Below are 26,845 nucleotides of genomic sequence, written 5' to 3'. Positions count from 1 at the left end.
CTCCATTAGTTTATTTTCCGTTGGACACCATCCTTGTTTCCAAATTCATTTCCCAAAGCACTTAGGGATGCCCCCTCCAATGTACTATGTAAATGACACTTAAAAGAGAACTAATGGACCCAGCATTGTGCAGACTCCCCAACCAACACGCCCAAGCCATCTTAGCCACCCACAAACCTCCTTGCGGAACTGGAGATGCAAAATAAAAAGAGACGTACTTCCTTTTTGTTGCCACAAGTCTGGATGAGAAGCCAGATCTCTTCATCTTGATGGGTAAGTAGGATCTTCTTTATTGTCTTCCAGTAGAAAGTAGAAAATGTTTCACTGTGATCATGGGTCTAGAAAATGTTCTGCTTCTAGAATTTTCCATATCCAGATATTTTATTTCTTGAAAGCTACTGTCTGGGCGTCTATCTCTCTTTAAATTTTCCACTTCTCCTTGGGCGAGGAATGTGTGTGTTGTTTTGTGATAGAGTGGAATATACTGAGATGCTTTAAAAAAAAAAAAAGATAGTAAGTTGTGAATTAGTGGGCTTAAGGTGAACTAAATTGACAAAGTTCTGAGAAAGGCTGGACAAACTCAGAGTGTGACCAATACGTTATTTTAAATGTGGAAAGCAAGGTATGAAACCGTCAGGGAGTTGCTCCTTAGTGAATTAACATACCTTTTGAAGTGCTGCATACCTCACCCCCCCAAAATAAACACATGAGCACATTAAATGCCAGGTTTACAATGAAGGGTTGTATGTTGTCTTCATGGCCAAAGTAAAGAGATGTACAGGTCAGTGTTTTGTAACCAGCTGGTTGTGACTCCCTAGGAGGTCAGGAAACCAACTTAGTGGGTAACAAGCAGCATTAAAAGAAACAAAAGCAAACAAAAAACAAACCCATCGCATCAATTCTGACTCATAGTGGTCCTATAGGACAGAGCAGAACTGCCCTGTGGGGCTTCCAAGGAGCACCTGTTGGATTCAAATTGCTGACCTTTGGGTTAGCAGACGTGGCTCTTAACCACTACACCACCAGGACTCCTGAAAGAAACAAAAAGGACCTTAATTATAAAATATCAGATATTCTATGTAGTGAGTCCTGTTTTGTGAAGCCTGGTTTAGTTCTCTTTCTATATATATGTGGTTAGTACCAACTGCAAACTGCTTGTGCCATCCAGGGGTATATAGCTATATCTATCTATCTATCTATCTATCTATCTATCTATCTATCTATCTATCTATCTATCTATCTATCTATCTATCTATCTATCTATCTATAACTGAAAGGTTGACAGTTCAAATCCACCCACCAGTGCTGCAGAAGAAAGACCTAGCAATCTACTTCTGTAAGATCACAACCATTGAAAACCTTACAGAGTAAAGTTCTACTCTAACACATATACACACACGTTAAGGAGCCTTGGTGGTGCATGTTTAAGCACTCAGCTGCTAACCAAAAGGTCTGAACCCACCAGGAGCTCCGCAGGAGAAAAGATCTGATGACCTACTTCTTCACCACCAGGGCTCCCTGTAAAGATTACAGCCTAGGACGCCCTATGGGGCAGTTAACTCTGTTATGTAGGGTTGCCATCGTTGGAATGCACTCAGTGGCACACAACTACATACACATATTATGCTTATGTATACATACGTACACGTGTATGTCGTCATGGACTGAATTATGTCCCCCCAAAAATGTGTGTATCAACTTGGTTAGGCCATGATTCCAGTATTCTGTGGTTGTTCTCCATTTGTGATTGTAATTTTATGTTGAGAGGATTAGGGAGGGATTGGAACACCACCCTTACTCAGGTCACCTCCCTGATCCAAGGTAAAGGGTGTTTTCCTGGGGTGTGGCCTGCACAACCTTTTCTCTCTCAAGAGATAAAAGGAAAGGGTAGCTAACAGGGAGTGGGGGACCTCATACCACCAAGAAAGCAGCACCAGGAACAGACCACATCCTTAGGACCTGGGATCCCTGCACCTGAGAAACTCCTCAACCATGGGAATGTTGAGGACAAGGACCTTCTTCCAGAGCCGACGGAGAGAGAAAGCCTTCCCCTGGAGCTGATGCCTTGAATTTGGACTTTTAGCCTACTTTACTGTGAGGAAATATATTTCTCTTTGTTAAAGTCATCCACCTGTGGTATTTCTGTTCGAGCAGCCCTAGAAGAATAAGACAGATGTATACACACAATATGTATGTGTATATGCATATATATTTCTATAAACCCACTGCCATTGAGTCACTTCTGACTCGTAGCTACCCTATAGAACAGAGTAGAACTGCTGCATAGAGTTTCCAAGGCTGTAAATCTTTCCGGAAGTAGACGACCACATCTTTCTCCTGTGGAGCCGCTGATGGTTTCAAACTGCTGACTTTTCAGTTAGCAGCTGAACACTTGACCATTGCACCACCAGCGCTCCTAAAAAAAAAAAGTGTGTATTATATGTGTATATTTTGTTACATATAAGCACGTGTATATATGTACAATATACGTATAAATGTATATTTCTATACATATATGTAAGTATCCATACATCCATGCTGTATATCATCACTGTAATATTTCCTTTTGGGGTCATGACCAAAATGTCTCCAAATAAGCTTTGCTAGAAGCTTCTGCTGTTTTGGAAAGTAGTATTACCTCTTTTACATAAAACACCCTCTTCAGTAAAACTGGTTTCCAACGAGGCCTCAGAAAGCAATTGTTCTTACCTGGACAGGGTTTCTTAATAGTGGGAATTTCTACAGTATATTTTAGACTAGGTATCAAGTCGATTTACAGCTGCCCTATAGGGTTTCCTAGGCTGTGATGTAATTCTTATGAGAGCAGATTGCCAGGTCTTTCTCTCGCAGAGTGCCTGGTATGTTCAAACTACCAACCTTTCAGTTAGCAGCCGAGTGCTTAGCCCTTGCACCACCAGGGCTCCTTGCTTCTCACCAGTGGCCTCATCTATGTTTCATGTCTAGCTCCCAGAAGGCACTGGAATTTATGACCTTTTCGTGGTGGTGGACATGGACTTTGGACTCAGGCAGATTTTGTTCAAGTCTTAGCTTTGCATTTTGTTAGCAACAGTACCTTGAGCTAGTCATATAATCTCTTTGAACCTCCATTTCTTCTTCTGAAAAGTGGAGAGTTAAATATAACTTCTATAACATTGGGTGGTTGTGAGCTTTCAATGAGATGATATTTGTTGTTAGGTGCAATCCAGTCCTGACTCATAGCAACCCTACGTACCACAGAACAAAACACTGCCTGGTCCTGTGCCATCCTCACAATCATTGTTATGCTTGAGCCCATTTTGCAGCCACTGTGTCAGTCCACCTCGCTGAAGGTCTTCCTCTTTTTTGCTGATGCTCTACTTTACCAAGTATGATGTCCTTCTCCAGGGACTGACCCTTCCTGACAACATGTCCAAAGTATGTAAGATGCAGTCTCGCCATCCTTGCTTCTAAGGAGCATTCTGGTTGTTCTTCTTCTAGGACAGATTTGTTTGTTCTTTTGGCATTCCATGGTATATTCAATATTCTTCACCAACACCAGAATTCAAAGACATCAATTCTTCTTCTGTCTTCCTTCCAAAGCTGTTCATTGTCCAGCTTTCACATGCATATGATGAGATTGAAAATACCATGTCTTGGCTCAGGTGTACCTTAGTCTTCAAGGTGACATCTTTGCTTTTCAACACTTTAAAGAGGTCCTTTGCTGCAGAGTTGCCCAATGCAATGTGCTTTTTGATCTCTTGACTGCTGCTTCCATGGCTGTTGATTGTGGAGCTAAGTAAAATGAAATCCTTGACAGCTTCAATCTTTTCCCTGTTTATCATGATGTTGCTTATTGGTCCATTTGTGAGGATTTTTGTTTTCTTTATGTTGAGGTGTAATCCATACTGAAGGCTGTGGTCTTTGGTCTTCATCAGTAAGTGCTTCAAGTCTTCTTCACTTTCGGCAAGAAAGGCTGTGTCATCTGTGTAATGCAGGTTTTTAATGAGTCTTCCTCTAATCCTGATGCCCCATTCTTCTTCATATAGTCCAGCTTCTAGGATTATTTACAAAGATGATATTTGCAAAGCACTTAATAAGGTTCTTGGCCCATAGAAGAAGTTTCACAACTGTTTTTAGCAAGTGATAAAGGAGGGGATAAAAGAAGCCTCTATAGCAAAATTTCATTTACATCCAAGGTTCCAATGTGTAATGTGCAGGTAACCGGTTCAGGGCTGTCAGGAATCAGAGATTCCTCTGGGACGGTCCCTTTCAGAGCACTGCTTTGTTACTGTGGGGGCTTCACAGGATCCTTTTCAGTTTTCATCACTACTGAGTAAGAGGTCAGTTCTCGACATGGAAAGTCATGGTTATAATTGGAGTCATGGAGGAAGCATGAGTGATCTCCATGACCACTGTTGTAACCACCAGTATCATCACCGTCATCACCAGCTATGCCATCTCCACCATCTTCCATCCACCATCTATTACCGCCATCACCATTTCTGTCATGTCAATCATCATCACCACCAACACCATCATCACCATCGCCACCATTACCACCACCGTCACCACCAACACTCCACCATCAGTGTCATCACCACCGATACTCTACCATCACCATCACCACTACAACCACCACCATCACTATCACCTCTACCACTATCACCATCATTACGACCAACACTCCACCATCACTATCACCATCACCACCTTCACTACCACCACCACCATTATTATCATGTTCACCATCACCACAAATGCCATCAACACCATGGCCACTACCATCAACATTACCACCACTACCGTTACTGTCATGTTCACCATCATCACCTCCACCACCACCACCATCACTATTTATTACCATTATTATTTTCTTACCACCAAAATAATGTATAAAATTTAGAGTTACAGCTGAATAAGAAGAAATTTAAGAATCACTCATGATGCCATTCCCGTTAGCATTTGTAATTCCTTTAAATGTGACATTATGTATTTTGCTCTACGACTGGCATTTTATTCCAATGCTATATCACAATTGCTTCCTATGTTATTTTTTTATTGTTGTAAACATACAGAAAACACAGTCATCAATTCAACATTTTTCAGGTGCATTTTAATAGCCAGTTTCTACGGTATTTTAATAGCCTCCCATAACCACTTTTTTATGTCATTGAATTATTTTCATCACACATACTTAAATGTTGCCTTTCCTCCTGCTTATATTTTGTGAAGTGATTGTCTTCAAACTATTTAGGTGCATCTTCTCCATCAATGTCTTTATCACCAATGGTGCCACTTGAGAGGCTTAACAGGCTTGTAGAGGATATTCTCTTTGCTAATGTGCCCCAAAAGTTTTAACCTAAGCCCAATTACCCACTGACATAACATTAGGACGATTCTTATATAGGGTCACTGTCTTAGGCCAGGTTCTCTAGAGAAGCAAAACCAGTAAAACGTATAAATATAAATAGAGAGAGAGGTTTATATCAAGGAGACGGCTCATGCGACTGTAGAGGCTGAAACGTCCCAAGTCTGTGGATCAGGGTAGAGGGGTCCCTTGATTCACCTGGCTGCAGGGCTTCCAGTCTCAGGCTGTGAAGATCAATGAATCCCATGATCTGCAGATAAACTGAGCCAGAGATCAAATGAACAGGAGTCAGCCACAGGAACCAGAGTAAGCAAAAAGCCAGCACTTCTGCTTATTTTCGGGTGCAGTCCACATCCCCAAGGAAAATCCCTTTCAACTGATTGGCTGCTCACAGCAGATTGCATCATGGGAGTGATCATGTATAAACACTGAGAATCATGGCCCAGCCAGTATGACACACAATATTAACCTTCACGGTCACTATGAGTGGGAATCAACTCGATGGCAACAGGTTTGCGTTTTGGTTTTTCTACCGAGGTGCCACTAAATCAGAAAAAACAAAAAACAGTAGATTCTGATTCATAGAGACCCTATACAACAAAGGAGAACTGCTCCATAGGGTTTCCAAGAAGTGCCTGGTAGATTTGAACTGCCGACCTTTTGGTTAGCAGCTGAACGCTTAATCACTTCGCCACCAGGACTCTAAGGTGCATCTAGGTGAACTGAAACCTCCAACCTTTGAGTTAGCAGCTGAGTGCATTAACTGTTTGCACCACCTAGGGACTTCAGTGATGTCTAACACTTAAACTATTTTCTGTTTTAGAAACTATTTTTTAATATAAAATACAATCACTTGGTTCAATATTCAGAAGGTACAAAAAGACAAACTGTGAAATGTCTCCTTCCTGTCCTGCCTCCCAGGCATTCAGATCCTCTTTTCAAAGGCAAATGGTGTTAGCAGTTTCTTAGGCGTCTTCCAGGGATCTCATGCAGGTACAAGATCATATACACATATCTGCATGCACTGGGTAACTTTACATGTGCTCGTACATGTACCTATGTGTGACTTTGTGAATGGATACACTCACACACACACACCTCTACCGATAAAGTTGTGTATGGAATATTAACATTTAGGGGTAGTTTATTATATAAATATATTGTATATCAATTATATATTACGTAATTATATATTATTTATTTATTATTTATAATTTATAAATTGTATATTTATAAATTGTGTTTATATATCTGTATATATGTTTTAAAAAACAGTTGTTGAGTCGCTGCAACTCATGGTGACCTCATGTGTGCATAGTAGAACTGTGCTCTGAGGGTTTTCAAGGCTGTGACCTTTTGGAAGCAGATCACCAGGCCTGTCTTCCAAAGCACCTTTGGGTGGGTTCAAAACACCTTTTGCACTACACATAGGGACCCCTGTATTTATATATGTTGTTGTTGTTAGTTTCTGTCAAGCCGATTCTGACTCATGGTGGCCCCATGTGTGTCAGAGTGGAGCTGTGCTTCACAGGGTTTTCAAGGCTGTGACCTTTTGGAAGCAGATCGCCAGGCCTGTCTTCCAAGACACCTCTGGGTGGGTTGGAACCGCCAGCATTTCAGTTAGTGGTTGAATGTTTGACAGTTTGTGCCACCCAGGGACTCCACATTATGTTTTTATTATATGTAATTGTATTGATATATTATGCTTATATATGTATTTGTATATTTACAGATTGTATTTAGATAAGATTGTATATTTAAATATCATATATATTATATACATATATTTTTCACTGTGTATATTATGCTAAAGAAGCCCTGGGGGCACAATGGTAAAATGCTCAGCTCCTACATGAAAGGTTAGCTAGCAGTTTAAACCCACCAGCCGATCTGCAGGAGAAAAGACCTGGCATTCTGCTTCTGTCAAGATTGCAGGCTAGGAAACCCTATGCGGGGAGTTCTACTGTGTCCTGTGGGGTCGCTATGAGCCAGAATCAATTAGATGGCACTCAACAACTACAACAATAGCAACTAACATCCTCCTTATTATCTCAGGTTGTGGCCGCCTGGGTCTCAGCGCTATGGGCAGCAATTACCTGCTCCTCTTCTCAGGTGAGTGTAACAAAGAACATCCTCCCCGGGCATGCTAACTTTGGTTGCTCCCTCAAATTTGTCACTTTCTCCAGAGATATCAGCTGGTCCTATTAGTATCTTCCACACCGAGTCTTTGGGTTGGGCTCCCCAAAGAAGGCGTTGAGACAAGGACTTGGGTGCAAGCAGTTTATTTGGATGGTGACCCCAGAAAGCCCAAGAGAGGCAGGAAAGGGAGAAGAGAGTCAAGGGTGTGTTGATGAAGGGTTAGGGCTGTGGGATGAGGCAGTGGTGGCTCAGTGGTAGAACTCTCGCCTTCCATGTGGGAGACCTGGGTTTGATTCCCAGCCAGTGCACCTCAACTGTCAGTGGAAGCTTGAATGTTGCCAGGGTGCTGAACAGTTTTCAGCAGAGCTTCCAGACAAAGATGATCTAGGAAGAAAGACCTGGCTATCAGCTTCCGAAAACTAGCCAGTGAAAAACCCTATGATCACAAAGGTCTGATCCCATTGTACATGGGGTTGCCATGATTCAGGGGCTAACTTGACGGCAGCTGACAACAGATACTTCATGTAGATGGGATCATACAACATTTGTGCTTTTGTGGCTGATTTCACTCAGCATAATGTTTTCAAGATTATCCATGTTGTAGCTGGTATCAGAAAATCACGTTATAATTCTGATGGACGCTGCTAAGTTAGAAGCACAGACTAGTAAAGATATTGTGATTGTTGGGTGCAGCCAAGTGGGTTCCAACTCATAGCTACCCCATGTGACATAGTAGCACTGCCCTCTAGGGTGTTCTTGGCTGTAGCTTTATGGGAACAGATTGCCAGAACTTTTCTCCTGCAGAACCACTGGTGGGTTTGAACCGCCAACCTTTTCGCGAGCTGCTGAACCCTTAGCAGGTGTACCACTAGGGCTTCTTGATAAAGCTCTACTGTTGAATATAGAAAGGAGACAACTTTTGATGCCAGACTTGGAGAAAAAGCTGAAATAGCTGCTGGAATGTCAGAAACGAAGACACAAGCTCCAGCCACGTGTTACACTCATGCCTCAGTAATATATGACGACCTGGTGTTTGTCATGCAGGGAGTGTGCAGTGAAGCTAGTGTGGATAGCTGAGCAGCAAGAGAAAAGGCGCCCAGCAGAGCCCTGGGCATTCCCCGTCTGAACTGTCCCCTCCCCTCTCTGTTCCAGGTCTCAGCATCCTGCTGGCTCTGTCAGGAGGAGGTAAGTCTACTCATGGCCAAAGGCCAAGGGCGAAAAAAATCGGGATCTGGAGCCTTCCTCCAGGAGAGGGAAGGAGCCCTTTGCAACTGAGTCCCTGTCATGTCCTGCTTACTCCTTTGAGTCCCCAAGGACTGATTTCCTCCTCTCCATCACCAACCCATTTATTTAGCTCTTACCTTGCGCCATGCCTGGTGCTAAGCAAATGACAAAACCTGTTGTGACTGAGTCAGTTCCAAATCGTGGTGATCCCATGTGTTACAGAGAAGAGCTGTGCTCCATAGGGTTTCTTGGCTGACATCTTTATGGAAGGAGCCCTGGTGGTGCAACGGTTAAGTGCTCAACAGCTAAGTGAAAGGTTGGCACTTCAACCCACCCAGTAGCTCAGCAGAAGAAAGACCCGACGATCTGCTCTGATAAAGATTTGCTGTTGTTAGGTGCTGTAGAGTTGATTCCAACTCGGAGCGACCTATATACAACATAAGAAGCACCGCCCAGTCCTGCACCATCCTCATAATTGTTGCAGCCACTGTGTCAATCCATCTCGTTGAGGGTCTTCCTTTTTTTCGCTGACCCTCTTTTTTACCAAGTGTGATGTCCTTCTCCAGGGACCGGTCCCTCCTGATAACATGACCAAATTAGCTGAGATGAAGTCTTGCATCCTCGCTTCTAAGGAGCATTCTGGCTGTACTTCTTCCAAGACGGACCCTTTTTTAGATTAGCGTCTCCTAAGCCCATAGGCATTTTCAAGCAGTCTTTAAGGACCGCCTCAGGGTGATTCATTAATAATACATACCATTGTATTTGTAACTCTTCTCCCACTTTCTACTTCCTGAGGTCCAAAGCAGATGCATCTTCTCACACCTCATGAGTTTTCTAGAGCTATTTAGAAGGATCCATTAAAAGGTGAATACTATTATTGAACAAGAGGAGAAAAGATCTTTTCCTTGGAGTGGAAAACATGAATACTCCATTAAAAAGTCTCCAAATCTCCTCTCTTCTTCCTTTTGTAACCCTTACAATGCCTTCTGCTTTATAACCTGCATTGGTATTTGTAAAATCAAACGGATAAAATAAGGGATTATGTGGGTCTCTCATCCTACCAACATTAAGTTCAGTCATTCAAGCAATCAAAAACTTTTCCTCCGTCATCTGTATTTTTCAAGAAAATGTTTTGTTTGGGTCAGAACAACCCAGATCTCATCCTTAATTTCCCTTTATATTCAGTGTTTATAGGCAACGACTCAGTGCATTTCTTCCAAGCATTTCACAAACACCGATCTCTTCATTTATTCTCTCCATTATGTTAGTGGTAGGTGTCATTCCAACTGTAGAAACGAGGGAAGACAGCAAAGAACTGGAATCAATAGGAAGAGTCACAGTTTTGTTTTGTTTTTTTAAAGGAAAAAAGCCAAATGTTACATTAAGCCACTCAGATAAATATCATCATAAACAACAAAGACCTACCTTTTTAGTGTGGAAGGGAGAGGCCGGGATCAAATCCAAGCCTGGTCAGGACATGCAGTTAGAACCCACTACTGCAGGAAAATTCAGCTTCCTATAGGAAAAAACAGGGGGTTCTGGGACAATGAAATTCCTTCAATTCAACAGCAGAATAAAACAATCTAGTAAGCAGGGCACAGCTCTGAAATTCCTGGTCAAAGAAAAGTCATGGCTTCAAGGCAGGAGATTCAGAGGTTAATGATGGAAGTATGAGGACTGTTATCCTGTGAACTGGATTCAGGGATGACTTGAAGGGTCACTTGAAGAAAAACAGATACCTGGACATTTTCCTTTACTAAGCTTCTGTCAGTTTGTCATACTGTGGTGGCTTGCATGTTACTGTGATACTGAAAGCTATGCCACCTGTATTTAAAATACCAGCAGGGTCACCCATGATGAATGGGTTTCAGCTGGGCTTCCAGACCAAGAAAGACTAGGAAGAAGGACCTGATGGTTTACTTCTGAAAAGATTGGCCAGTGAAAATCTTACGAATAGCAGACGAACACTGTCTGATATAGTGCCAGAAGATGAGCCCTTAAGGTTGGAAAAAAAAAAAAAATTTAAGGTTGGAAGGCACTCAAAATACGACTGGGAAGAGCTGCCTCCTCAGAGTAGAGAAGACCTTAATGACGTGGATGGAGTAAAGTTTTCGGGACCTTCATTTGATGATTAATGCAAACACCCAACAATAATTAGAATGTCGAATGTACAAAGTATGAATCTAGGAAAACTGGAAGTCATCAAAAATGAAATGAAATGCATTTAAGCATTAGTGAGCTGAAATGGACTGGTACTGGCCATTTGGAATTAGACAATCATATGGTCTAATATGCCAGGAAGGACAAATTGAAGAAGAGTGGTGTCGCAGTCATAAAAAAAAAAAAAAACATTTCAAGAGCCCTGGTAGCCCTGGTGGCTGCAACAATGGGCTCAAACATAGCAATGATTGTGAGCATGGCGCAGGATAGGGCAGTGTTTTGTTCTGTCTTACAGATTGCTATGAGTCAGAACCAACTCAAAGGCACCTAACAATAACAACTGTTTCAATATTCATGTCTACAAATTCTTTCATCTGTATCATTTCTGGGTCTGTTTCTATTTATTGATTTTTCTTCTCCCTACGTGATGCATTTTCCTGCTTTTTTGTGTGTCTGATGATTTTTTTTTATGTATCCTATACATTTTTTTTTTTTTTTTATACATTACGAATTTTACCTTGTTGAGTCCTGGAGATTTTTATAAATATTCTTGGGTTTTGTTGTTGATGTCTGGTGCATAGCAAGTTCTTAATAAACCAAGACTCTAGTCATTTATACAAACATCTGACCTCTTTCCTTATGACGCTTTAGCCCCTCTGCAGTCATATCCTTATCATGCTGTCTCATTTCTTCCTCTTCTGTTTTTCTAGGGTATTTCCTTGCTCCTTTCCTCTCTTCCAGAAACCTAAAGAAATGAATCAGGAGAGTAAGAAAGAAAACGAGACCAGGAATTAAAGAAAGAGGAGAAAGGAAATGGGGGCAGAAGAAGTGATGACAAACATTTGTAAAAGGGAAATTAAGGCTTTCCCCTTCCATTCCTGACCAAAGCACATTTTATTTTACTTTAGTTAATTATTGGCCTTGATGCTAGTGTTGTCGTTGTTAGGTGCCGTCAAGTCAGTTCTGACTCATAGTGATCCTATGTACAAACAGAACGAAAAACTGCCCGGTCCTGCACCATCCTCACAATCGTTGCTATGCTTCACCCTATTGTTGCAGCCACTGTGTCAATCCATCTGGCTGAGGGTCTTCCTCTTTTTTGCCGACTCTCTATTTTACCAAGCAGGATTCCTTCTCCAGGGACTGGTCCCTCTTGATAACATGTCCAAAGTATGTGAGATGAAGTCTTGCCATTTTTACTTATAATGAGAGTTTTAGCTGCACTTCTTCCAAGACAAGTTTGTTCGTTCTTCAGGCAGTTCATGATAAAATCAGTATTCTTCACCAACACATAATTCAAAGCCATCAACTCCTCTTAGGTTTTCCTTATTCACTGTCCAGCTTTCACATGCATATGAGGTGATTGAAAAACCCCATACTAGGGAGTCAGACTTTTTTTTTTTAAGTTAAAGTAATAATGTGTTTGCTCAAATTAATTGAATTAACACGAGTTGTATTTCTTATTGAGTCTTTAGATGGTCATACAATATTTCCACATCGTCCTCTATTTAATTCAATTTTCTTTTTAAGAAATGTGAACAAAAAGACATAAAACTGAGTGTTAGGTTATATTGCCTCTGGTTAATTTCCTGATGTAAAGCTTTGCTGAGAAATCATTTCATTAAGTGCCCCAATTGTAAGCTGTTGCAGTGCTTAATAATCTAAGCACTTAGTCAGTCACTTCTCCAACTCAGCAGGCTCCCTGCCAAAGCACACCACATTGGATGAAGCAGGCAAAGAATGTTTGTTCTGCTCTAACATGAAGATTGCTCTGCAGAACAGACCAGAGAAAACCCAGGCCTTCTAGCACCATGGAGGAACACACCTCAGACATACAAGACACTCAGCTCCTACCAATGTCGTGTCTTCTCTGCCTGAGATGATTACGACTCGGCCTCAGTCTCTCCATTTCTAAAATGGAAATGATCATATCTGCCTGTCTACCCCGTTACGTTCTTGGGATCATTGATGAAAATTTATTTTAGAATCAAAGGAGAATGCCAGAAAAATTTGGTATACACACCAAGGTGGATCCAAAAGCTCTTAATAGATTATTTTCAATCTAAATAATCTCTAAACAACTAGTCAATTCAGTAGGAGGAAAAAAAATGGGCAAGGGATTATTTGGAAGAATATGTGGAGCAGATGCCCCACTTTTTCAAGGCTCAAAGGAAGAGTCCACCAGAAACCAAAAAAACAAAAAACTAATCCATTTGCTGTGGAGCTGATTCCACCTCATAGCAACCCTATAGATAGGACAGAGTAGAACTGCTCTACAGGGTTTCGAAGGAGTGGCTGGTGTATTTGAACTGCCTATCTTTTGGTTAGCAGCCAAGCTCTTAACCACTGCATCACCAGGTCTCCATAGATTAATTATATACAATTGTTTCACCAAGACCACAGCCCCAGCATCTACGATGCTCTTTCCTCCCTATACCAAACAGGGCAGAAGCAGACATTTCTTCTCCCCCTTCTTAACTTCTTGGTCTTAGCAATAATTTCATATCTCTGCTAGGGTAAATATCTAGGATTCGTTGCTGATTTTTCCTTCTCTATTCAAATATACCTACAAGTTATGTTGCTCACACCCATCTTCTGTTCTTCATTCTTTCTATACCAGCTCCATTTAGGCCCATGTGGTCTTTGTCTGGACAATTACAATAGTCTCTTAAGTTTGTCCACTTCCCATATCTTTTCCATCTTTCCTGAACTGCATAGTTTTATCTAATTAATTTCATGAAGTTGTCAAGGATTTCATCTTACTTGGATCCACAATCAACACCCATGCAAGCAGCAGTCAAGAAATCAAACGAAGCATTGCATTGGGCAAATCTGCTGCAACAGGCCTTTTTAAAGTGTTGAAGAGCCAGGATGTTACTTTTGGGACTAAGGTGTGCCTGACTCAAGCCATGGTGTTTTCAATCACCTCAAATGTATGCGAAAGCTGGATGATGAATAAGGAAGACCCAAGAAGAGCTGACACCTTTGAATTGTGGTGTTATTGAAGAATACTGAATATACCATGGATCGCCAAAAGAACAGAAAAGTCTGTCTTGAAAGAACTTCAACCAGAATGCTCCTTGGAAGCAAGGACGGTGAGACTACATCTCATGTACTTTGGACATATTATCAGGAAGGACCAGTCCCTGGAGAAGGACATCATGCTTGGTAAAGTGGAGGGTCAGCAAAAAAGAAGATCTTTAAGGAGAAGGATTGACACAGTGGCTGCAACAATGGGGTCAAGCATAACAACAATTGTGAGGATGACACAGGACCAGGCAGTGTTTTCTTCTGTTGTACATTACGGTCACTACGAGCCAGAACCAACTTAACAGCACCACACAACAAATACAAAAGAAAAGAAGCTGAACTTCAGAGTTAGGCATTCTACCACTTACCTATGAAAAGGAAATTATCATTGATTCATTCAACAAATACTTTTTGAGTACCTACTGTATACCAGATACTGGATTAAACAAGGATTAAATAAAATACTGGATATGAGGTTGTTAACAAAGCTCCTAATTAGGCATTCAACAGTTGTAACTACGAGGAGTAAAGGAAGTACTAGTAGTAGTTGTTGCCATCTCCATGCTTTTTTTTTTATTGTGCTTTAAGTGAAAGTTTACAAATCAAGTCAGTCTCTCATACAAAAATTTATATACACCTTGCTACGTACTCCTAGTTGCTCTCCCCCTAATAAGACAGCACACACCTTCTCTCCACCCTGTATTCCCCGTGTCCATTGAGCCAGCTTCTGTCCCCTCTGCCTTCTTATCTCCCCTCTAGACAGGAGCTGCCCACACAGTCTCATGTGTCTACTTGAGCCAAGAAGCTCACTCCTCACCAGTATCATTTTCTGTCTTATAGTCCAGTCCAATCCCGGTCTGAGGAGTTGGCTTTGGGAATGGCTACAGTCTCGGGCTAACAGTTCTGGGGACCAAGACCTCCAGGGCACTTCTAGTCTCATTTAGACCATTAAAAAAAAAAAAAATGAGAATTTGAGGTCTGCATCCCACTGCTGTCCTGCTCCATCAGGGATTCTATGTTGTGTTTCCTGTCAGGGTGGTCATCGGTTGTGGCCGGGCACTGTCTAGCTCTTCTGGTCTCAGACTGATGTAGTCTCTGATTTATGTGGCCCTTTCTGTCTCTTGGAAACCCTGGTGGCATAGTGGTTAAGTTCTACGGGTGCTAACCAAAAGGTCAGCAGTTTGAATCCACCAGGCACTCCTTGGAAACTCTATGGGGCAGTTCTACTCTGTCCTATATGATCGCTATGAGTTGGAATTGACTCTAGGGCAATGGGTTTTGGGGTTTTCTGTTCGTTGGGCTCATAATTATGTTGTGTCTTTGGTGTTCTTTATTCGCCTTTGCTCCAGATGGATTGACACCAATTGATGCATCTTAGATGGCCGTTTGCTAGCGTTTAAGACCCAGATGCCACTCACCAAAGTGGGATGTGCAGTGTTTTCTTAATAGATTTTATCATGCCAATTGACTTAGATGTCCCCTGAAACCATGGCTCTCAGGCCCCCACCCCTGCTACTCTGGCCTTCAAAGCATTCGGTTTATTCAGGAAACTTCTTTTCTTTTGGTTTCATCCAGTTGTGCTGACCTCCCCTGTATTGCGTGTTGTCTTTCCCTTCATCTAAAATAGTTCTTGTCTACTATCTAATTAGTGAATACCCCTCTCTCTCCCTCCCTCCCGACCCTCCTGACCACCAAAGAATATTTTCTTCCGTGTTTAAACTATTTCTTGTGTTTAGTGGTCTCATACAATATTTGTCCTTTTACAACTAATTTCACTCTCCATAATGCCTTCCAGGGAAACCCTAGTGGCATGTTAATTAAGTGCTAACAAAACTGCTAACGAAAAGTTTGGCAGTTTGAATCCACCTGGCATTCCTTGGAAACTCTATGGGACAGTTCTACTCTGTCCTGTAGGGTCGCTCTAAGTCGAAATTGACTTGATGGCAATGGGTTTGGTTTTTGGTTTTTTAATGCCTTACAGATTCCTCCATGTTACGAGCTGTATTACGGATTCATCATTGTTCCTTATTGGTGCGTGGTATTCCATTGTGTGAATATACCATGATTTATTTATCCATTCATCCGTTGGTGGGCATCTTGGTTGCTCCCATCTTTTTGCTATTGTAAACAGTGCTGCAGTGAACATGGGGTGCATATATCTGTTCACGTAAAGGATCTTATTTCTCTAGGATATATTCCAAGAAGTGGGATTGCTGAATTGTGTGGTGGTTCTATTTCTTGCTTTTTAAGGAAGTGCGAAATCAATTTCCAAAGTGGTTGTAACATTTTACATTCCCACCAGCAGAGTCTAAGAGTCTCGGTCTCTCCACAACCTCTCCAGCATTTATTATTCTGTGTTTTTTGGATTAATGCCACCAATGTTGGAGTGAGATGGTATACCACTGTACTTTTGATTTGCATTTCCTAATGGCTAATGATCATGAGTACTTCTTCATGTATCTGTTAGCTGCCTGAATATCTTCATATCCTTTGGCCACTTTTTAATTTGGTTATTTGTCTTTTTGCTGTTGAGTTTTTGCAAGATCATGTAGATTTTAGAGATTAGACGCTGATCAGAAATGTCATACCTAAGAACTTTTTCCCAGTCTGTAGTTAATCTTTTTACTCTTTTGGTGAAGCCTTTGGATGAGCATAGGTGTTTGATTTTTAGGAGCCCCCAGTTATCTAGTTTCCCTTCTGGTGTTTGTGCATTGTTAGTAATATTTTGTATACTGTTTATGCCATGTATTAGGGCTCCTAGTGTTGTCCCTATATTTTCTTGCATGATCTTTATCGTTTTAGATTTTATATTTAGGTTTTTGATCCATCTTGAGTTAGTTTTTGTGCATGGTATGAGGTATGGGTCTTGTTTCATTTTTTTGCAGATGGATATCCAATTATGCCAGCACAGTTTGTTAAAAAGAATGTCTTTTCCCCCATTTAACTGACTGTGGGCCTTTGTCAAATATGAACTGCTCATATGTGGGTGGATTAATGTCTGGTTTCTTAATTCTGTTCCATTGGTCTATGTATCTGTCGATGTACCAGTACCAGATTGTTTTGACTACTGTGGCAGTATAATAAGTTCTAAAATCAGGTAGTGTGAGGCCTCTCACTTTGTTCTTCTTTTTCAGTAATGCTTTACTTATCTGGGGCCTCTTTCCCTTCCATATTAGGTTGGTGATTTGTTTCTCCAGCTCATTAAAAAATGTCATTGGAATTTGAATTGGAATTGCATTGTATCTATAGATCGCTTTCAGCAAAATAGACATTTTTACAACACCGAGTCTTCCTATCCGTGAGCAAAGTATGTTTTTCCAATTATGTAAGTCTCTTTTGGTTTCTTACATTAGTGTCTTGTAGTTTTCTTTGCATAGGTTTTTTTAAGTCTCTGGTTAGATTTATTCCTAAGTATTTTATCTTCTTGGGGGCTACTATAAATGGTATTGATTTGGTGATTTCCTCTTCGATGTTCTCTTTGTTGGTGTAGAGGAATCCAAGTGATTTTTATATGTTTATCCTGTATCCTGATACTCTGCTGAACTCTTCCATTTGTTTCAGCAGTTTTCTTGAGGATTCTTTCGGGTTTTCTGTGTATAACATCATGTCATCTGCAAATAGAGATACTTTTACTTCTTCCTTGCCAATCTGGATGTGCTTTATTTCTTTATCTAGCCAAATAGCTCTGGCTAGGACCTCCAGCACAATGTTGGGTAAGAGTGGTGATAAACAGCATCCTTGTCTGGGTTTCTGTTCTCAAGGGGAATCTGATGCAAATAACTTTGTTTTGTTCTGTCCACCACCTGTGACTTACAACCTGCCACAGGAAAAACAAAGCCCAGGTGTCTGATATGTATACCTTTAGTCTGATAAAGAGATGTCTGGCATGTATTTCTTTAGTCTGAAAAACAGTCTTTTATCACTATCTTGTAATGAATAACTCCTCCAGCCAGGCCATCTGCAGACTACTAAGACACTTCTAATCCTTGTAAAATCCTATATAAGCTCTAATGTAAAGTTGCACTTTGGGACTACTCCATAGAGACAGCCTGTGTTGCTGCTGGGTCACTGGGTCCCCAGGGATGTATACATCTCCTTAATAAACTTTCTCACTGGCTGTTTCATTGGCTGCCTGACTGCTCCAGGGCAAGGACCCTAAATCGGTAACAAGGGGAAGGAAGGCTTGCAGAGAAAGTGCCACTGAAACGAGTAGCAGTTACCCCACAGAAGGTGGACATCTGGGCAGGGCAGAAGCTCCCAGGCCTGAGAGCGAAGTAGCTGGCCTCAGGCTAATTTAGGAACCTGAGAGATTGTCTGAGACAAGCCCTCTGTGGCACAGTCCCCAGGGCACACAGCTCTGGTGACAGGATGGTTTCCAATCTGGGGTCAGTGCTCTTGCAGTTGATCTCCTTTTTCTTCCCAGAGCAAGCAGTTCAACCGGGCACTTACCACTGTCGTCTTATTAGTACTGATGCTTAGCAATACAGTTGCTGGTACCACTTACGGAAGGCATACTGTGCACCAGGCATTGGGCTAAGCACTTTACCTACATAATCTCATGTCACAACCTTAAGAGATGGATACTATTTATTGCCCCTTTTCTACAAATAACGGAACTGAATCTAGGTGACCAGCCCAAGATCACAGGGCCAATAAGCACCAGGTCTTCTAGTACCAACAGTCCACATATCAACTGTGCTGTCACCAGCAATTGGAGATGTGTAGCTAAGAAATTGTTACTGGAATGAGGTTCTTGCCTCTCACTGGTCAAGAATGAGCAGGTAAGGCACGTAGTTTCCCGCGCAAGCAAAGCTTTATTAAAGAGGCTTGCAAGCAGAGACGAGGAGGGCCTAGAGCAACACATACCTGCATCTCACAGAACAAAAGACAGGCCTGAGTTTTTAAAAGTTCTTGGGTGGGAAAAGATTCATGTTTATTCATAGACACAGGCAGAGATATGTTAACTAAGGTATGCGGGCAGCAGCTTTCCAAGATGGCGCCTGTCCTGGAGGCCTCTGAGTTCGTAGCAGGACTTATTATGGGGTGTCGCTCCTGCACAGTCTCTCACTCCCTGGGTTCTATTCCCCAGCGGGGTCTGTAGCCCCTCACTGCCCCTGGTGGAAGGTCACACAGCAGTCACAGGTGGACTTTCTGAGCATGTCCCTGGGCCTGGTTTTCTCCAGCTGCTTCTGAAAGGCAACTTCAAAGAAATTTGAGGGCTGCTTTTAGATACCCTGACCATTGTTCTGGGCAATGGCTTTGTTTCTGTGCCCTGGCCCATTTCTTGTTACTTTGTTTGCAGATTTGGGGGCCCCTTTGTTCCCTGTCTTACTAAGTCTCTAGGTTCACATCCAACCCCCTATTACCTCCCTGATAGAATAGTCTATTTTTCTTTTACTTGCTTCTACTCTAGCCACACAAGTCTCCTTGCTATTTCTCAAACAGGTACCCTCCGATCTCAGGGCCTATGCTCCCTGCTTTGTTGTGGCACATGCCCTGTGTGCCACTTGAAGAGAGAGAAGGGGAGTTGGACTGAGCAGTTTCTATTAACCATCGCAGTTTCTGTCTCCAGCTGTGAGAGATCATTCAGTGAGTTAAAGCTAATGCTTTCATATTTGAGAGCCTCCATGGGTCAAGACCCCCACGTGTCTATCAGTTTGTTGTACTGTGAGGGTTTGTGTGTTGCTGTGATGCTGGAAGCTGTGCCACGGATATTCACCTACCAGCAGGGTCACCCATGGAGGACAGGTTTCAGCTGAGCTTCCAGACTAAGACAGACTAGGAAGAAGGACCCGGTAGGTTACTTCTGAAAAGCATTACCCAGTGAAAACCTTATGAATAGCAGCACAACATTGTCTGATATAGTGCTGGAAGATGAGCCCCCCAGGTTGGAAGGCACTCAAAAGATGACTGGGGAAGAGCTGCCTCATCAAAGTAGAGTTGAACTTAATGAAGTGGTTGGAGTAAAGCTTTCGGGACCTTCATTTGCTGATGTAGCACGACTCAAAATGAGAAGAAACAGCTGCAAAAATACATTAATAATCGGAACCTGGAATGTACGAAGTATGAATCTAGGAAAATTGGAAATTGTCAAAAATGAAATGGAACGCATAAACATCAATATCCTAGGCATTAGTGAGCTGAAATGGACTAGTATTGGCCATTTTGAATCGGACAATCATATAGTCTACTATGCTGGGAATGACAACTGGAAGAGGAATGCTGTTGCATTCATCGTCAAAAAGAACGTTTCAAGATCTATCCTGGAGTACAACGCTGTCAGTGATAGGATAATACCCATACACCTACAAAGAAGACCAGTTAATATGACTATTATTCAAATTTACGCACCAACCACTAGGGCCAAAGGTGAAGAAATAGAAGATTTTTATCAGCTGCTGCAGTCTAAAATTGATCGAACACTCAATCAAGATGCATTGATAATTACTGGTGATTGGAATTTGAAAGTTGGAAACAAAGAAGAAGGATCAGTAAGTAGCTGGAAAATATGATCTTGGTAATAGAAACAATGTCGGAGATCAAATGATAGAATTTTGCAAAACCAAAGACTTCTTCATTGCAAATACCTTCTTTCACCAACATAAACAGCAACTGTACACACGGACCTCACCACATGGAACACACAGAAATCAAATTGACTACATCTGTGGAAAGAGACTATGGAAAAGTTCAATATCATGAGTCGGAACAAGGCCAGGGACCGACTGTGGAACAGACCATCAATTGCTCATATGCAAGTTCAAGCCGAAACTGAAGAAAATCAGAGCAAGTCCACGAGATCCAAAATATGACCTCGAGTATATCCCACCTGAATTTAGAGACCGTCTGAAGAATAGATTTGACTCATTGAACATTGGTGACCACAGACCAGACGAGTTGTGGAATGACATCAAGGACGTCATCCATGAAGAAAGCAAGAGGTGACTGAAAAGACAGGAAAGAAAGAAAAGACCAAGATGGATGTCAGAGGAGACTCCGAACCTTACTCTTGAGCGTCAAGCAGCTAAAGCAAAAGAAAGAATTGATGAAGTAAAAGAACTGAACAGAAGATTTCAAAGGGCGTCTCGAGAAGACAAAGTAAAGTATTATAATGACATGTGCAAAGAGCTGGAGATGGAAAACCAAAAGGGAAGAACATGCTGAAAGAACTGAAGAAAAAAGTCAAACCTCGAGTTACAATAGTGAAGGATTCCATGGGGAAAATATTAAACGACGCAGGAAGCATCAAAAGAAGCATCATTATACCAAAAATAATTAGTCAATATTCAACCATTTCAAGAGGTGGCATATGATCAGGAACCAATGGTACCGAAGGAAGAAGTCCAAGCTGCTCTGAAGGCATTGGGGAAAAACAAGGCTCCAGGAATTGATAGAATATCAATTGAGATGTTTCAACAAACAGATGCAGCACTGAAGGTGCTCCCTCGTCTATGCCAAGAAGTAAGGACGACTGTTTGCTGGTCAACTGACTAGAAGAGATCCATATTTATGCCTATTCCCAAGAAAGGTGATCCAACCGAATGTGGAAGTTATAGGGCAATATCATTAATATCACACGCAAGCAAAATTTTTCTGAAGATCATTCAAAAGCGGCTGCAGCAGTACATCGACAGGGAATTGCCAGAAGTTCAGGCCGGTTTCAGAAGAGGACATGGAACCAGGGATATCATTGTTGATGTCAGATGGATCCTGGCTGAAAGCAGAGAATACCAGAAGGATGTTTACCTGTGTTTTATTGACTATGCAAAGGTATTCGACTGTGTGGATCATAACAAACTATGGATAACACTGCGAAGAATGGGAATTCCAGAACACTTAATTGTGCTCACGAGGAACCTTTCCATAGATCAAGAGGCAGTTGTTCAGACAGAACAAGGGGATACTGATTGGTTTAAAGTTAGGAAAGGTGTGCGTCAGAGTTGTATTCTTTCACCATACCTATTTAATCTGTATGCTGAACAAATAATACGAGAAGCTGGACTGTATGAAGATTGGGGCATCAGGATTGGAGGAAGACTCATTAACAGTCTGGGTTATGCAGATGACACAACCTTGCTTGCTGAAAGTGAAGAAGACTTGAAGCACTTACTAATGAAGATCGAAGACCACAGCCTTCAGTATGGACTACACCTCAACATAAAGAAAACAAAAATCCTCACAACTGGACCAATGAGCAACATCATGATAAATGGAGAAAGATTGAAGTTGCCAAGGATTTCATTTTACTTGGATCCGCAATCAACAGCCATGGAAGCAGGAGTCAAGAAATCAAAAGACGCATTGCATTGGGCAAATCTGCTGCGAAGGACCTCTTCAAAGTGTTGAAGACCAAAGATGTCACCCTGAAGACTAAGGTGTGCATGACCCAATCCATGGTATTTTCAATCACATCATATGCAAGTGAAAGCTGGACAATGAATAAGGAAGACCGAAGAAGAGTTGACGCTTTTGAATTGTGGTGTTGGGGAAGAATATTGAATATACCATGGACTGCCAAAAGAACGAACAAATCTGTCTTGGAAGAAGTGCAGCCAGAATGCTCCTTAGAGGCAAGGATGGCGAAACTGCGTCTTACGTACTTTGGATATGTTGTCAGGAGGGATCAGTCCCTGGAGAAGGACATCATGGTTGGCAGAGTACAGGGTAAGCGGAAAAGAGGAAGACCCTCAATGAGGTGGATTGACACAGTGGCTGCAACAATGAGCTCAAGCATAATGACTGTAAGGATGGCATAGGACCGGGCAGTATTTTGTTGTGTTGTGCTTAGGGTCGCTATGAGTCAGAATCAACTCGACGGCACCTAACAACAACAGGGATCAAGAAGACTGTGTGATCTTGCTCTTCTGAGGATAGAAAGAGAAGAAACTAGGGGGAAAAATGACTTCGAGCACATCATAGACCAATTTGGATCAGCGAAGGCAAGGAAGGTGCCGTTGTAATTTTCATGTAGTGCTAAGACATGGAACAGAGGGGACCCCAAATCTGCAAACGAAGTAACAAGAAATGGACCAGGGTGCAGAAACAAAGCCATTGCACAGAACAAAGGGGCAGAACATCAGAAAACAGCACGCAAACTTCTTTAAAGTTGTCTTTCAGAAGCAGTGGGAGAAAACCAGCCCCAGGGACATGCACACAACATCCACCTGTGACTGCCGTGTGACTTTCCACCAGGAGCAGTGAGGAGGGCTGCAGCAGCAGCTGGGAGACTGTACATGTTCAACACCGCATAATAAGTCCTGCTAAGAACCCCAGAGGCCTCCGGGACAGGAGCCATCTTGGAAAGCTGCTGCACATAGTTAACATATCTCCGCCTAATGCTTATAAATAAACATGAATCTTTTCCCACCCGAGAACTTTTAAAAACCCAGGCTGGTCTTTTGTTCTGTGAGACGTGGGGTATGCGTTGCTTAGGCCCTTTTCATCTCCGCTTGCGAGCCTCTTCAATAAAGCTTTGCTCATGCGGAAAATTCCGTGTGCCTTAACTATTCATTCTTGACCAGTGACAGGCAAGAACCTTATTCAGGTAACAGTGCCATAACATGTGACGTAAAAGATTAACCAGCTTGACTTATGTCACTATAGCATCCCTATGAGTCAGAAGTGACTTGACGGCAACGGGTTTTTTTTTTTTGGAGGGAGGGTTTACTATGGTAAAGTAGTGTAAAAACAAGTGTCAGAGCTTTGGACAGGGGCACAATGTCAGTACTAGTCATTGGTGTGTTTTCCATAGGTAAATCTCTGCTCTCCACCCATTACACTTAATTAAACAGTACATGTCCAGCGAAGCCAAAGGTGTCCAGTAATATTTACCATCTGAAAGTGATCCTGTGGCTTGCTCTCTGTGCTTGTGGTAGCCAGGTTCACTGCAATAAGCAGGTGTCTGCATTAGGAAAACAGCTGCCACGTTAATTTTCTCTAATTGACTTATTGACAGTGCTAACAAAGAGGGCAAAAGATACAGGGACATGGATCCTGGGCCCCAAACAGCATAAGAAATGTTGGATGTTGGTAAGGATGTAGAAAAATAGGGACCCTCGTCCACTGCTAGAGGGAATGCAAAATGGTACACCAATGTGGAAAATAGTTGGCAATTCCTCAAAAATTTAAACATAGAGCCACCATTTTTGTTAGGTGCTGTTGAGTGGGTTCTGACTCAACACTACGTGCAACAGAACCAAACACTGCCCAGTCTGCGCCATCCTCACAATCTTCCTTGTATTTGAGACCATTGTTGTAGCCACTGTGTCAATCCATCTCCTGGATGATTTTCCTTTTTTTCGCTGACCCTCTACTTCCTTCTTCAGGGACTGGTCCCTCCTGATAACATGTCCAAAGTACTTGAGACAAAGTCTTGCTATCTTTGCTTCTAAGGAGCATTCTGGCTGCGCATTTTCCAAGATAGATTTGTTCTTTCATCTGGCGGTCTATGGTATATTCAAAATTCTTCACCAACCCCATAATTCGAAGATGTCATTTCTTCTTTGGTCTTCCTTGTTCTTCATTGTCCAGCTTTCACATGCATGTGAGGTGACTGAAAAAACCATGGCTTGGGTTGGGCTCACCTTTGTCCTCAAAGTGACCTCTTTGCTTTACAGAGGTCTTTTCTAGCAGATTTGCCCAATGCAAGGCATCGTTTGATTTCTTGACTACTGCTTCCATGGGTGTTGATGGTGGATCCAAGTAAAATGAAATCCTCGAAAGCTTCAATATTTTCTTCATGTATCATGATGTTATTTATTAGTCCAGTTGTGAGGATTTTTGTTTTGTTTATATTGAAGTGTAATCCATACTGAAGGCTGTCGGCTTTGGTCTTCATCAATGAGTGCTTAACCAGGATGGTATTTGTAATTCACAGAAATGCAACATCTGGCTTTTGCAGGATTTAACATGTTTCTTCATTGGTTTTATCATATTTGGGGCAAATTAAACCACTCATTTTCAAATTAAAGAAAAAAAAATCTATGCCAATGAAAGTCTTCTCACTTGGTAAGCTGAGTTTCTCTTTTTCTTAGAATTTGTAAATTGGCATTGCAGCTTTACTTTTTATTTCAGGTCATGATATTAGCTACTAGAGAGTTCGTTGTGGATATTTTTACATTCCAGTGGATACTTCTTTTTTAAAGTAGAAAAATGCTTATAATTATTCATTTTTAAAATTCAAGCTATAAAGTCACATGATTACAAACCAAATAAAATATACAAAGGAAACATGGAAAGAAATAAATAAGAAAGTGGAAAAAAGAAAAAAAAAAACATTGTTTGAGCAATATTGAGCCCTCATTCTCTGTTTCTCTTCCGTTTATTTGCAGACGCTCCAATTACTTATTTAGAAGTGTGCGGAGTCGTGGGTCAGCCTGTCACCCTACCCTGCACGTATTCAGGAACGCTCACGACCATGTGTTGGGGCCGAGGGACTTGTCCTCTTCTTGGGTGCCTAGAGGCAATGGTCTGGACTAATGGATCCCATGTCACCTTTCAGAAGGACTACCGTTATACGCTAAACGGATCCCTTTCGGCAAGGGATGTGTCTTTGACTATAGAGAATGCAGTCAAGGCAGACAGTGGCCTGTACTGTTGTCGTATTCAGCGCGGGGGTCGGCTTAAGGATCAGAAACACATCATATCATTGGAGATTAAAAGAGGTGAGTGGAGTCTTCTTTCTTCCTTTGGTCATTGCGTGAGGGTGAACTGAGATGCAAAGTTTTCTGTTTGGTAATAATTTTCTCTTTTCCTTGAATAGAAAAAGAGGAGACCCTCCATTCCCGTTTTTTAATAACCGTTGCTCTTGGAAAGTAGGAAAGCTTTTATGTATGTAGATGAGGTGCTAACTCCAAGCTTGATTCAAGGCACCAGGCTAGAAGGTCTTTGCAGTCAGCAGACTACCTCCCGAAGCAGCGCTTCAGAAATGTTAGTTGGTCCGTGAAAAAACATTCACTGGCCCATAAGTGGAAAACCTGGTAGCATAGTGGTTAAGAACTACAGCTGCTAACCAAAAGGTCAGCGGTTTGAATCCACCAGGTGCTCCTTGGAAACCACATGGGGCAGTTCTACTCTGTCCTATATAGGGTCACTATATTGACTCGACGGCAGTGGGTTTTTTTGGGGGCCCATAAGGAAATCTAGTGAATGTGGGTACTTCTTTCTATGATAAGTTTTCTAGTTGGCTTGATTTAGTTTAAACACCTCCTGTTCTATTTTGCATGCTGTGCATAAGTTAACTCTTCCTCCTGGAAGCCAATGTTCACAGCTTCTTAGGAAATATAGCAACAGCTGAATGAGTGACCTGAGAGGTGGAGAGGGAAGACCCTTCTTTTCTTTTTTATTTGAAAGGAGATGAAAGGGGTTAAATGCAAGCATTTGGTCCTTCCTGGGTGAAAGAGGAGTAATAATTTCCTCTTAACACAGCAAATTCATTTTTCTCTTTCATAAAGTGCACACCAACTCCTGAATTGATAAATGCACCCTATTGATTTCGCATCAAATGCCTGGCTTACAGGGACACCAATGGTAAGACCTGTGCTGACAGAAAGATATTAATTTGAAATGTGGTTAGTGGGAAGGGTGTGGTCAATTCAGATAATGACCCAGGCAAAGGTGTGACGAGCACATGGATGAGATCCTGGGTGATGGTAAGAAAGAAGAGATAATTCACAGTGCCTGCAGCATTTATAACTGTGAGAAGGAAATAAAGTGAATGAAATAACTCATAGGGTTTGCTTCTGATTCTGCAATAATGGAAAGACAGCATGGGGCTGCCTTGCTACACCCTTGTACTGAAATTGCTCGGGAAAAAATCACCATGGCTGGCAAATTCTTAAAATAAAACATTTCATTCTGTCCATGTGATAAATTCTTCATTTGACTGGTAAACTTAAGTAGCATAGAAATAACTGGAAGGACCCTGGGCAGCCTAAAGAGTTGAAA

The 26,845-nt window shown here is 41.8% G+C and overlaps 1 protein-coding gene across 6 annotated transcripts in view; it reads left to right on the top strand.

Moving 5' to 3' along the window:
* The first annotated feature begins 200 nt into the window (after positions 1 to 200).
* LOC100664982 (adhesion G protein-coupled receptor E4-like) overlaps positions 201 to 26,845 on the top strand; it is a 106,143-nt gene continuing 79,498 nt past the window's right edge. For 2 of the 6 annotated variants that reach the window (XM_064280417.1, XM_064280420.1), the window contains exons 1-5: positions 201 to 273; positions 7,403 to 7,459; positions 8,639 to 8,671; positions 19,346 to 19,489; positions 25,231 to 25,563. In XM_064280417.1, coding sequence (XP_064136487.1) covers positions 270 to 273; positions 7,403 to 7,459; positions 8,639 to 8,671; positions 19,346 to 19,489; positions 25,231 to 25,563 — 571 coding nt within the window. In that variant the 5' untranslated portion in view covers positions 201 to 269. The remainder of the gene's footprint in view (positions 274 to 7,402; positions 7,460 to 8,638; positions 8,672 to 19,345; positions 19,490 to 25,230; positions 25,564 to 26,845) is intronic. The other 4 variants (XM_064280416.1, XM_064280418.1, XM_064280421.1 and 1 more) reach the window with 4 other exon arrangements.

Source organism: Loxodonta africana, chromosome 3 (genome assembly GCF_030014295.1).
Source record: "Loxodonta africana isolate mLoxAfr1 chromosome 3, mLoxAfr1.hap2, whole genome shotgun sequence".
In the NCBI taxonomy this organism is placed as follows: Eukaryota; Metazoa; Chordata; class Mammalia; order Proboscidea; family Elephantidae; genus Loxodonta; species Loxodonta africana.
The sequence above is the reverse complement of the archived record's forward strand: the minus strand, read 5'-3'. Positions and strand labels throughout refer to the sequence as shown.